Consider the following 13,033-nt stretch of genomic DNA (forward strand, 5'->3'; position numbering starts at 1 on the left):
TCCACTTTGGAAATAGAACCAGTCAGACTCAGGATTGGGATATGGACAGACTGTGACCTCATACCTTTAATGCACTGTCTGAGCTGAGATGTCATCTTTTGTTATAAATCCTTAAGTTAGCTCAAGAAAGTGACTTAAAATAAGTTCTGGAATTTACATGTTAATGAACCAAAACCTCAACCCATTCTAAAAGATGAGACTTAACAATTCACGTTTGTTCAATGTATCACTGTATGACACTGTAACCTTTTGCTATAAATTCTGTGTCTTATGATCTTATACACCACAACCACCTGATGAAGGAGCAGCGCTCTGAAAGCTAGTGCTTCCAAATAAACCTGTTGGACTATAACCTGGTGTTGTGTGATTTTTAACTTCGTCCACCTCAATCCAATACCGGCTCCTCCACATCTTGAATATTCTTAATGACCCAGCTTCAACAGCTCTCTGCAATAAAGAATTCCATAGATTAACTACCCTCAGAGAAGAAATTTCTCCCCATCTCTGTTTTAATTAGGTGATTCCACACTGCGATTATGCCCTCTGGTCCTACAAACTCCCAACAATAGAAACAGACTCTCAGCATCTACCCTGACAAGCCCTTTCAGAATTTTACATTCAAATGCAATTTGCTGAAGTCATTCTCAAAGGCTTCACATCATTCTGAAAGAACAGTTTTCAGAAGAACTGAACACAACATGCCAACTGAGGTCTTACTACTGATTTATAAAGGCTAAGCAAACTTAACTGACTTTATATCATAATCATCTATTTATAAAGTCAAAACTCTTGCATGCTTTTTTGAAACGGTATTTTCAACTTGTCCTGCCATCTGCAAATAGTTCTGCACAAAAATCTTCAGGTGAATCTGTCCTTCAAAATTTTGCCACTTTCATTTCTCCTGCCTCTCCATGTAATTCCTTAATTCTCGACAATGTTTTCACAGGCCTACCTTGGTTATCTTTTAAATGCTAGGGTGCCAACAAAAGACACTTACATTGCCCATCATGTTTTATATGAATTTTCCTTAAGATTGTTTGTCACCCTTTCTAATCCCCAAAATTTTCAGGTTTGTAGACATTTTTAAAATGTTTTTGTTGCTTAATTAAATCCTCCTTTGTAAACCTGACCCATCTCATTTGTCCTAGTCTTCAAAACATTAACTTGCAATGATCTATCTACTGTTGATCTATGGCTCTGTTTCCTTCTAATTAATTCAAGGGCTCTTCTCTTTACTCCATGACAGTTGACAATGTTCACATAATGGCTTTAAAAGACTGAGATGATCAATATAGGTTTACAAGTTAGTATTTTGCAATCAATTATTAGGAAAGCTTCATTACATTTCGATAAATTCTTGCTGTCAGATTTTACCAACCTGAAAGCAGTGACCGTGAAGGCTGCACGTTTCACTGGTCGTTGTCTCCCTGTTGCTTTATTGGTTTGTGTCATTGCTGCAAAAGAAGGATATTCCTATCACTGGCACTTGCAATTAATCTGACAATTAATACATCAAAACAGCAAGTCTATCTCCAAAACTTTGGTTTGGCTGAGAGATTCAGAACAAAGAATCATTGTAGATTGAATTTATTTAAATAAAATATTAGGAATAAATGAACCTGTCCTTGATTTAATTTGCTATTTCAATTATTTTTTACATTTACTGTCAAAATTTGGTACATTGATTGCAAATGCATTTATCTACGGTTGATCTGATAATCCTCAACTTCACTTTCCTGCCTTTTCCCCATAATCCTTGCTTCCTTTACTGAGTAAAAGGCTGTCTATCTCAGCCTTGAATATACTAACAGGTCTGATCCAGCCTCAATAGCTCTCTGTGGTAAAGAATTTCTATATACCAAGCAATTTTGAAAGATCCTAACCCCTCAGATCTACAAGTAAGCAGCTGACTAAATATATTAATCTATAAGAACATAACATCAAAGCAAGTATGTAAATGATTGAATAAATGCAGAAAATTCTCAGTAGATCAGGCAGCATCTGTGGAAATAGGCACAGAGATAACGTTTCAGGTCAATGAAATATCATCAGGAAGAGAAGACGTTCAGATATAACAGGCTGTGAGAAAATACAGAGGCAGAGGAAGATGGGAACGAGAAGAAAACAAAAGGGAAGCTCTGTGATGGGTTGGAAAGTAGGAAAAAAGTGAAATGAGAGAAGTTGATCAGCAGCACAAACAACTACAATAATAGAAAAGCAAGACCCTACAGATGCTGGAAATCTAAATTAAAAATGGGTTGAAGACCCATCACCAGAACCAGACCTGAAGTACCGAAATGTGACCTGGTTCTTATTGAATGCTAACTCCAATTGATTACTTCAGGAATTTTCTGCCTTTATTTTTGATTTTCAGCATCTGCAGTACTTTGCTGTTTCAAAACTACAGAACATGTGTGAAGAGAAACAGAAGTTAAGAAGTAGGACATTTTGTCAGCGAAACAATATAGGAGGGAATCTAATGTGAAGAGTTAGAATGTAGTACATTGCAGTTCAGGTTATGCTGCAAATGAAGTGATGAAATATGGTGCACATACAGTTATATGGGTTAAAACATCTGCATAGTAGGAAGCGGCTTCCATCTTGCAGAAGGAGAACTGTTAGAGGCAGGGAAAAAGAATAAATGACTCAGCTATCAGAGGATAAGGATTTAATTATATCTCTGGACTCTCAGTTACATTTATATACCTTTCAAGCTTTACCTTGACAGTAGTTTGTCAGGATCATAATTTACTTTTTGCCACATTCCATTACTTCATGCAGCCTAAATATAAAACATATGCATTTCTCTCCTCAGCTACTGAGATGCTGACTTTATTGGAGCAGCAAGTCTTCTAGTACCTTGTTTATTTAGATTACATTCTTCATTCTTGTTACTGGCACCAAACCAAATGATTCACATCATCCTGTCTGATCTTGAGCTGACCCTCCAACTCCATATCCATTTCAATTCTAAGATTACCTACTTTGCAAGTGACCCAACACCAACCCATCTCAGTTTTTCTGCAGGAGAACTCTCATCAGTGCCTTTATCACTTCTCGGCTTGACTATCCCAAAGCACTCCTGGCTGGCTTCCTACATTTGACATTCCGTGACTAATTCAAAACATTGTTACTTGTATCCTAACTCTCATCCTCCAGTTCACACATCACATTTGTGCTCCCTTACTTTCTTGATCATTTGGTCCATCAATGCTTCATACTTAAAACTGCCATGTTCAAACACATCCGCAGCCTCTTACCCATCTTTTTGACCATCTTCAGCTCTACTATTCTTCGAGATCTCTGCACCTGTCTATCGTACAGCCTGGATTTTAATTGCTGCATCACTGGCAGCAATACCTGCGATTGTCAGAGTCCCAAGCTCTGGAATTCCCTCCCTAGACCTTTCATTCTTCATTTAAGTTGCTCCTGACAACAATCCTCTTGGACCAAGCTTTTGATTATTTGCCATAATATTCCCTACATAGATGTACCAAATTATGTTTGGCAACACTATGGTGCTTATATCACACTATGTCAAAAGTGTGATATAAACATAAGTTATTGTTGATTCATGCGGCAAACCTGAACTGTGTATAAAGACTGAGTATATGGGTTTGTAAGACTGCACAGCAAAACAAACGCTGCCTATCCTCAGCAAAACATTGGAGAACCATCAGCAGTGGGAATGTGACCTACTCTCCAAACCTCAGCTTGGCAGTTCCTCAAGCAGAAAATGCAGCAAGTACCAGTGGGTCAGGTAGTATGGAGAGAGAAACGGAGTTGTGTTTCAGGTACACAAGCTTTCCACAGATGCTGCCAGATCTGTTGAGTACTTCCAGTATTTAGTGCTTTTATTAAAGATCTTCAGCATCTGCAATATTTTAGTGCAGATATGAGATGAAACTGGGATCTCTTCAGGCTGTAGATTTTCAACAATATTATATTTAAACCACCAATCTTACACTGACACCGAATCAATTTTCATTTGCACCAGCCACTGCTGCAATCCATGAAGAGAAACAGATTAATTAGATGAACATTCTTACCTTGGAAATCTAATGTGTAGTTGAATTTTGCAGTGGAAAACGAAAGACAACCTTGTGGATTCATCCTGTACATCATTTCAATATCTTCGCTGCTCATAGAACTTGAAATATTTGGGTCCCTCTGAAATAAACATAGAAAATCCAAGAAAAGATAACTGATTTTTCACACCACCATGTCAACTTTGGGAAACAAACAAAAACAAACCTTTCTGCAGTGACAATATCTGTTCATAGTGCCACGTGATTGGCAGAAAATGACTCTTGAAAGCTAAAGTTTCTATTCTTAACACTATTTTGAAAGAAAGGTAGATCTTAATTTATTTGTAACACATGTTTAGGATAGAATGTAAACAAAAGTTAAGGTATGATTTGTAAATGGAATATGAAAAATCACAGGAAAGACAGGTTCTCAAACATTTTGACCCTTGCTATGGTATAATTCCATAAACCCCAGAATGATTAACCCTTTCTAGAGTACAGACCTACATATTAATTGTATCAATTGATATGTATAAGGGCATCGATAAAGGTTACATGGGCATCTATAAAGAGATACTTATTGATATAGAACTAGATTGGAGTTTTATAATCGGTTTATTCACAGAGTAAAACCTCACAAGTTAAAGACTGGTACTGGTTTCTTCCTTCGCCAACTCACTGTCAGGAGTTTAATAGCACAGACCCCTTGGGATACTTAGCCTTGCTGGGGTACTGACTAATGCTTCTAAGCGTTATGTCATGGCATAACATTGTTTTTTAAATTCACTTTCAGGATGTAGGCATCTCTGGCTAGGCCAGGAATTAGGGCCCATCTCTAATTGCCCAGAGGGCAGTTAAGAGTCAACCACATTGCTGTGGATCTGGAGACATGTGTTGACCACACCAGGTAAGGATGGCAGATTTCCTTCCCTAAAGGACATTAATGAATCTGGATGGGTCTTTCCAACAATTGACAATCGTTTTATCGGCATCATTCCATCCTTAATTTCAGATTCTTAGTTGAAATCAAATTCCACTATCTACCATGACAAGATGTGAACCTGGGTCCCCAGAGCATCAGCTGAGTTTCTGGATTAATAGTCTTGCGATAATAATACTATGCTATCACCTCCTTAGTGTATGTATCTATGCTATAAGTGTTGGCAGAGTAATTGATCATGGTAAATCACTGCCAGATCGGCCAAATGGGTTTCCCTTGGCAATTTTTGCTGGACTATAAATACGGTCATCCCCTACATGTGTAAAGTGGTTATGCAGGAACTATACAAGACAATTATTAGACCTCATTTAGAATAACATTTATGAGTTCTGGGCTCTATAGGAAGGGTGTAAATACTTTAGAGACTGTAGAAAAGATCTACCAGGAGGAACCCAGGAATGAGAAACTATTAAATGAGAAAACACAATAGCAGAGTGTCTAAAAGGTTGCATATTAAGGTCAAGCAGAGTCAGCATAACTTCATAAAGAGGATGCCTGACAAATTCTTTGAGGTAACAAGCAGGATAGCTAATGGGGTACCAGTAAATATAGTATATTTGGATTTCCAAAAGGTGTCCAATAGGGTTCTGCATTTTAGGCTATTAAAAAGTGCCCATGGTGTTGGGAACAATATACAGTAGTGCCTCGACTTACGAACTTAATCCGTTCTGGGACCCGGTTCGCGAACCGAAAAGTTCGCAAACTGAATCAATTTTTCCCATTGTTCGGAAAGCGTAAGAATGCTTGGACGGCTGTTCACAGCGCACGCGCCAAAGACAAACTGAATGAGATCACGCGGGACCCGAGAGCTTTTGTGTTCAACAAGCGCATAGCAAAGCAGAACAATGAAACGACGTGGTCGCACACGGGCTTTTTGCGTTTGTACCTTTGTTCGTACCTTGATTTTCGTACGTATGTTGAAGCAAAATTTTACATACAATCCTGTTCGTAAACTGATTTGTTCGTGAAAGGGGACGTTCGTATGTTGAGGAGCTACTGTATTTGCATGCATAGAGCATTGACTAGTTAACATGAGATAGAGGCTAACAATAAAGGAGGACATTTCCAGGATCACAACCTCTAACGAGTGGCGTGCCTCAGGGATCAGCACTGGGCCATAATTATTTACAATAAATATGAAAAACTTGGATGAGGAAAGAGAAAGTACTATTGCCAAATTAGCAAATGACGTACATAGTGAGAAGATAAATAGTGAGGATGATCCAAAGAAGCTACAGAGCAATATAAATAGATTAACTGAGTGTCATAAACTTGGAAGAAGGACTATAATTTGGGAAAATGTAAGGTTATGCACTTGGGCAGAAGGAATAAAGGAGCTGGATATTAGGCAAATAGAGAAAGGCTGCAGTAAGCTTCAGCTCTGAGAGTTTTGGGAAGGATCTTCATGCATGAATTACAACAAACTTTCATTCAAGTTCATTGGGTAATAGGAAAGGCAAATGGAATCTTGGCCTCTATATCAAAGGAAATGGAGTATAAAAATAGAAACTCTTGCCAAAATTATACAAGGGGCTAGTTAGGCCATACCTAGAATACTGTCCCCATATCTAATGAAACATATATTGTCATTGAAGGCCAGAGAAGGTTCACTGTATTGATTCTGGAAATGGAGGAATTTTCTTGTGAAGTGAGTTGGATGTGCATTCATTTTAATTTAGAAGAATGAGCCAAACTTAATGAAACATACACATAACGAGTGGTCTGAGTCTAGAATGCACTGCCTGGAAGTGTGGTGGAAACAGGTTCAATTGAGGCAATCAAGAGAGCATTAGATAATTATCTGAATACATATAATGTGCAGGAATTTGGGGAAAAAAGCAGTCAAGTGAGACTATATTATAATACTCATTGGAAAGTCAGTGCAGACAAAGTGGCCTCTCAATGACCATAACAACTGAGAGAGCCTGAACTGCGTGATTCTATGTAATACATGAGAATTACTCAATGCTGTCCTCTCAAAAGTATTATTAATTCAGTTAATTCACCTTAATCAAGTATTGAACCAGATACTGTTAAAAAGATCTTGAATTTATAAGATCAGTAATATTGGCAATGAATATTTCACTGAGTTTAATATTGTTTCAGCATATTACAGCGTATAAATTGAAAAACAATATTCATTTCAAGGAGGCTTTTCTATCCTAAGCTAAGGTGCAATTCAAGGATTAAGCAGAATATTACAATTGTTTGATATTTGTTTTGCTGTCTAATTTTACAATGGTTCTCATTTCAGAACCATAACATATTACGAAATGAAATTTCCCTTTGATTAAGTGAAATCCACTATTCTAGCAGCACTGTGAAACTAAATTGAATAACTCGTTGGTTATTTGAAAAGCTCATTTAAAAGTTTAAAGCTTGACCTAAGAAGCTTAATGAGATGCGATTGACAAATCAATAATACCCACTCACCAATTTTTTTATTTCATAAACTGGTAAAACTCAGTCTGCAACTCCCAATATTATGACATTATATTGAAGAAAATTTATCTGCAGGGAGCTTCATGTGAACAGGAATGGTATGCCTATTTAACAGTGAAAGTATGCTCACCCGACACACTTCACAGGACATAAAACAAAATATGATACCGATCCACACAGGGTGATATTAGATCTGATGCTCAAAACTTTTAAGACATGTCTTAAGGGAGAAAAAAAAAGGTCAATAAGAGGAGAGGTTTAAGGAGTTCCTGAGCTTAGGACCCTTTTGAATTTATTCATAGAACGTAGGGTGTTGCTATCTGTTAGCATTAAATGGCCTCTTCCTAATTGCCCAGAAGGCACTTATGAATCCACCACATTGCTATGGGTCTGAGTCATATGGAAGCCAAGGGAGTTTGGTAAATTTCCTTTCCTTAAAGCAATCAGATGGGTTTTTATAACAATCAATCAACAGTAGTCACCATGAGGTTAGCTTTTTATTCCAAATTTTTACTGAAATCAAGTTTCATCATTAGTCCCTGTGGCATATCAAACCATCAGCTTGAGGATCTGGAATACTAGTCCAGTGACAATACCACCACAGCAATGCCTTCCTGGGTAGCCAAAGGCATGGACAATGAATAATGGAACAATAAAACTTAGGACGGAGAAGAGGACAGAATTAGATGAGCACAGGCGTCTTGGGACGGTTGTGAGGTTGGCAACGATAACAGAGTTGGGGAGGGATGAAGCCTCAGAACGAGATAGAAATAGAAGACTTTTAAAATCAAGGCAGGCAAACAGGACTTCCCAAAATGTAAGTTGGGACCCCAAGTAGGGTCTCACATGTAATTTTGATGTAGCGAGCTCCATGGCAGCAATGATTGACTTATGACAGATAGGCCCCCACTTCCACAGCCCTCATCTCACTCTAGCAGGTCTACCCTCCTTCTGGTAATTCTCATTTAAGGGTTGCAATGATTTTTCAAACTTCAAAGTGGGGTCATGGGGAGGGAACCTTTTGGGAAGAACTGGCCTAAAGCAAGCAAGTCAGTCTGCGGGAACTGGGTGAATGGGAATTAGTGCTTTTAAGAAACAGGGACATTTTTGGATGAGTTCAAGTTCATGCAGAATAAAATGGGAGACCAGTCCAGAGACTAGAACTTCTTTTCCACAATTTTTGATTGTGCATATTGGCTTACATTTCTTCTTTTTTTAAATATTTGCTTAGCAAGTAGAGGAAAGGAACAAAATAATAGCACACCTCAAAAATGTGCCATTTTCCACATTCACCCAAATAGTACCAGTTCCACTGTGTATCAGATGTGTCCATCTCTTCCACACTGCCCTCCTCCATCATTGAAGCATATTCCTCTCCAGCCATTGTTTAAATTACTGTCTGATTGTTAGCTGCAATTCAAAATAATGAAAAAATTACTGAGCTATTTATACATGCCCTAATGTCACTACGTGGCTCGGTAACAGAGTAGATGCACAGACATCTATGTGGTGCTGCTAAAATAATAGCGGGGCTGAGTGGGGGAGCTCTGGGCTTCCAAATTTTGCTCCAGTATCTATTCCATCCTAGTCTGCTAAAAGTGCAAACGTTTTGAGGCGGCTGCAATTTAATAGGTCAGCTCCCTTCTTTAAAACCGAGCCCCTTTCAGGATCCTGTTTTCAGTTTCAATTTGTTGAATGCTCCTTTTACCTATTCGAAAACCCATTCACAACTTCTGGAGAAAAGTGACTGGGAGAGATGTTGGTCTGATGTTTAAGGAACTCCTCACCTTCGACAAAGATGAGTACCGGTTTAGTTGTATTAGTCTGTTTTTAGATTAGATTCCCTACAGTGAGGAAACAGGCCCTTCAGCCTAACCAGTCCACACCGACCCTCCGAAGAGTAATCCACCCAGACCCATTTCCCTCTGACTAATGCACCTAACACTATGGGCAATTTAGCATGGCCAATTCACCTGACATGCACATCTTTGGATTGTGGGAGGAAACCGAAGCATCTGGGGGAAACCCACGCAGACACAGGAAGAATGTGCAAACTCCACTCAGACAGTCACCCAACGCTGGAATCAAACCTGGGATCTTGGTGCTGTGAGGCAGCAGTGCTAACCATTGAGCCACTGTGCTGCCCCAATGGGTTATTCCATTTCTGGCTCAGGTGGCTGCAAATATTTTGGTGGTTAGTGAGGGGAGGGTGGATTGATGAACAAGGGGAGGGTGGGGGTGGATGTGCGTGTTGGTGCTCAGAGATAGTTTTTGTACGGAGAGTCCTTCACAAACTCTGATAGTGTGCTGTTAAACATAGTCTGTGCATACATGTTCTGTTCACTCTGTTTGTTGGGGGTCTGAAGGATCAATAGGAGGAAAAAAACATGGTGAACATTGAGTTTGGAGACTGCAGGGAGATGTGGCTGGAGGGAGACTAACAGGTCTTCTCTCATGTGAGTTTAGAGGTGCCACCTGTCAAAGGAAAAAACAAGTAATCTCTGCCTGCCCTGCTTCACCAAGGAAGCTGTTGCATCATCTGCTACAACATCAAGTCTCAAACTTCACAGCCGAAAAAGGTAACAAAGACTGCCAGCCACAATTTCCACATATTCCAGCCATTCAAGGTCACAACACTGACAACTTCTGATGAAGGGCTTATGCCCGAAATGTCGATTTCCCTGCTCCTCAGATGTTGCATGACCTGCTGTGCTTTTCTAGCACCATACTCTCAACATAACACTGATAATGTTCAGTCAAATATGTAGTACAAGCAAGCATCAACATTAAGATAGGCTCTCCACCAAAGCAAATAACTTCACCTGCTTTGTGGGTGAAGTAAAGCTGAGTGATCAAGCTTTGGCTTTGGTCAGGGTTGTGCACTTGTCCCACGTGCAGAACCTAAGTATTGTATCCACATCAAAAGACTCCTGAGTATTAATGAACATAGAGTCTCCATTCACTGAACACAAAGCACACTGTGCAAGTCTATGCCTAAATCTCCAGAATATTATGGGCAAGCTCTAAACTGGAGTTAATTCTGACATCATCATTGCATCATCTCCTCCTTCCTTCATTCTTTTCATTTATTTATAGGTCCTGGATGTCATTGGTTGGGCTAGCATTTATTGTCCATCCCTAATTGCCTTTGAGATAGTGGTGGTGAGATACCTTCTTGAACAGCTGCAGTCCACTTTCTGATAAATTCCAAATGTTTTTGCCAAGAGAGAAAAAATGTTTTTCCTTAACTACAAATTCACTACAAAATAAAGCAGAAACAAATACACTTGAGGTATTATACCAGGCAATATATATATTGGGTGAAAGTGAGGACTGCAGATGCTGGAAATCAGAGTTTAGATTAGAGTGGTGCTGGAAAAGCATAGCAGGTCAGGCAGCATCCAAGGAGCAGGAAAATCGACGTTTCGAGCAAAAGCCCTTCATCAGGAATCATAGATATATTGGACAAGCAAACAATTCCAAGCCATGAGCCCTGCCAGAACTCCAAATCCTTTATCTAAACGCAGCTGTGAGTGCAATCATTCAAGATGCTAGTCTTCCACACTGATATCAATTTACAGAACAAAACATCTGGAGGACCAAGTACAGTTCTGGGCATTGTACTTTAGAAATGTTACCCTGATCTTGCAAGGAGATACAGTGTGCGTTCTCTGGAATGTTGGCAGAGCTCCAGTATTGAACTGTGACGAGAAATTACAAAGACTAAACTTGTACATCACAGAATTTAAAAGTTTAAGATAATTTCATTGGGGTTTTTATGATTTTGAAAGGGATTGATATGGTACAAAATAATTATCTTACTGTTGCTGAGGAAGTCTAGATCAAGGACATATTACCTTAAAATCAAAGTCAATTTCAGAAACATTTCTTCAAACAAATGGTGCTGGAAGTGTGGAATCTCTCCTATAAAAAATAGCAGATGAGGCTAACTAAATTAAGAATTTTATATCTGAGATTGATAAGATTTTTTGATAGTGGAGGGTAATAAGGAATACAGAGCCAGCGAAAGTAGATGGACTAAGGATACAGATCAACTTGTGTTAAGACTTCAATAAACATTTTAGGATCCTGTAAATGCAAATAACAAGACTGGTTTGCAAAGAATGGTGTTATCCCTCTCAGCGTGTACATGGATGGCTCCAATAGCCCCCTGTCAACAATCAAGCATCACATTTATAAAAACACTAAACACAAGTTCCAGCTTATTTCCAAAAAATATATAGAATAGAAGGCTGGTGAAAGACTGAAGCTGATGTACAGTAATGTCTAACTGAGAGGCACTGTGTTTTTACAATGTACTGAAGATTGATTATGGACAGCCTTGGCCCTTATTCTACCTGCTGATGGAAATGGAGTAATTCCTGTAATTGCAGCTGTAAGGGACAGGTGGCATGAACATATCACTAAGCTGCTGAACAGAGTGGTTGCATCATATCAAATATTTGGCTGAGAAAGGCTGTCTCTTCCTCATTCCACTGACAAAGAAACGAAACCAAGGCAAATTGCAGTAGCGATTTGTAAATGTAGTATTACAAAGTTTGTTAACAGACCTATAGAGATCTTCAAATGTATCTGGCAGCAGGTCCTCACGTTTGTCAATATTGTCCACATCTAAGAGTGGAAAGTGTCCAAAACCGTTTGCAGCAACTACTGAGGAAAACATCTTCCGTCAAACACAGTCTTATTAAAACTTCAAAAGACAGTATGTAAACCATTCCACAGACAACCTAAAATTAGATAAGCAGGCCATGCCACTTCACCTGACAGCATTCCGAACGTTTGTGATTTTATAGTGTTGGACTATAACCTGGTGTCATGAGACTTCTGATTATGCCTATCTTCTGTAGAATCAGCCCCAGGAGAAATAAGCATAATGCTGGTCAGCACAAGCATCACAAAGATACTCTAAACAAAACAACTTCCTGCTTTGCTGACTGCCTCCCTTGCAAGAGCTGACAGACCAACGAGGAAGTTAAGCCCCAGGAATCTGACTCCGCGTTAGTTGGAGGCCCGCACAGGTCAAACTGGCAATGCCCTCCACGCCCTGAGGAAGGGAACCTCCCTCCACCATGAACACTGACTGTGCGCCCACCCTGCTGCACAGTCATGACAGGTGCCATGGGAGAGGAGGGCAGTGATCCATAACTGTGTGACATGGCACAACAGTGAGGAGGTCACCGCCTTCATGATCCCGGTGAGGGGAGTGGGGAGTGGGGGGGGGGGGGGAGAGAGAGAGGACAGTGGCTGCTCCTGGTAGATCGAGTCCACTTTGGGCACCATCCCCAGCCCCCACCCGTCCGCCCTGTGCCTGGGAACTCCTGAGGAGAGGCTCTCCCACTTTGGAGAATACGCTCAATCACTCACCCCGGGCTCCGCCTCTCTGTCCGATTGGCGCTCCGCCAGGCCGGGATACCGGCTCCCCGCCCCCTACCCCAGCTGGGGCCGCGAGGGGGAGGGGCATGGGCCCAGGCCCAGGCCCGGCTCCGAGCGACAAACCAACCGCTTCTCGCTCGACGGTTACCCGGACAACGCGACCTCCGCC

At 40.2% G+C, this 13,033-nt stretch overlaps 1 protein-coding gene across 7 annotated transcripts in view; it reads right to left on the reverse strand.

The window, feature by feature from the left end:
• parp11 (poly(ADP-ribose) polymerase family member 11) overlaps positions 1 to 13,033 on the reverse strand; it is a 38,063-nt gene extending 25,030 nt beyond the window's left edge. Inside the window, exons 1-5 of one of the 7 annotated variants that reach the window (XM_043709822.2) lie at positions 12,856 to 13,033; positions 12,042 to 12,138; positions 8,735 to 8,880; positions 4,050 to 4,170; positions 1,379 to 1,454 (exon numbers count right to left, since the gene is read on the reverse strand). In XM_043709822.2, coding sequence (XP_043565757.2) covers positions 1,379 to 1,454; positions 4,050 to 4,170; positions 8,735 to 8,854 — 317 coding nt within the window. In that variant the 5' untranslated portion in view covers positions 8,855 to 8,880; positions 12,042 to 12,138; positions 12,856 to 13,033. Of the gene's footprint in view, positions 1 to 1,378; positions 1,455 to 4,049; positions 4,171 to 8,734; positions 8,881 to 12,041; positions 12,142 to 12,855 lie in introns of all 7 variants that reach the window. The other 6 variants (XM_043709824.2, XM_087997085.1, XM_043709823.2 and 3 more) reach the window with 6 other exon arrangements.

The sequence above is a fragment of the Chiloscyllium plagiosum genome, unplaced genomic scaffold, assembly GCF_037043375.1.
Source record: "Chiloscyllium plagiosum isolate Xiang-an unplaced genomic scaffold, Cpla_swu_hap1 HiC_scaffold_19, whole genome shotgun sequence".
Classification (NCBI taxonomy): Eukaryota; Metazoa; Chordata; class Chondrichthyes; order Orectolobiformes; family Hemiscylliidae; genus Chiloscyllium; species Chiloscyllium plagiosum.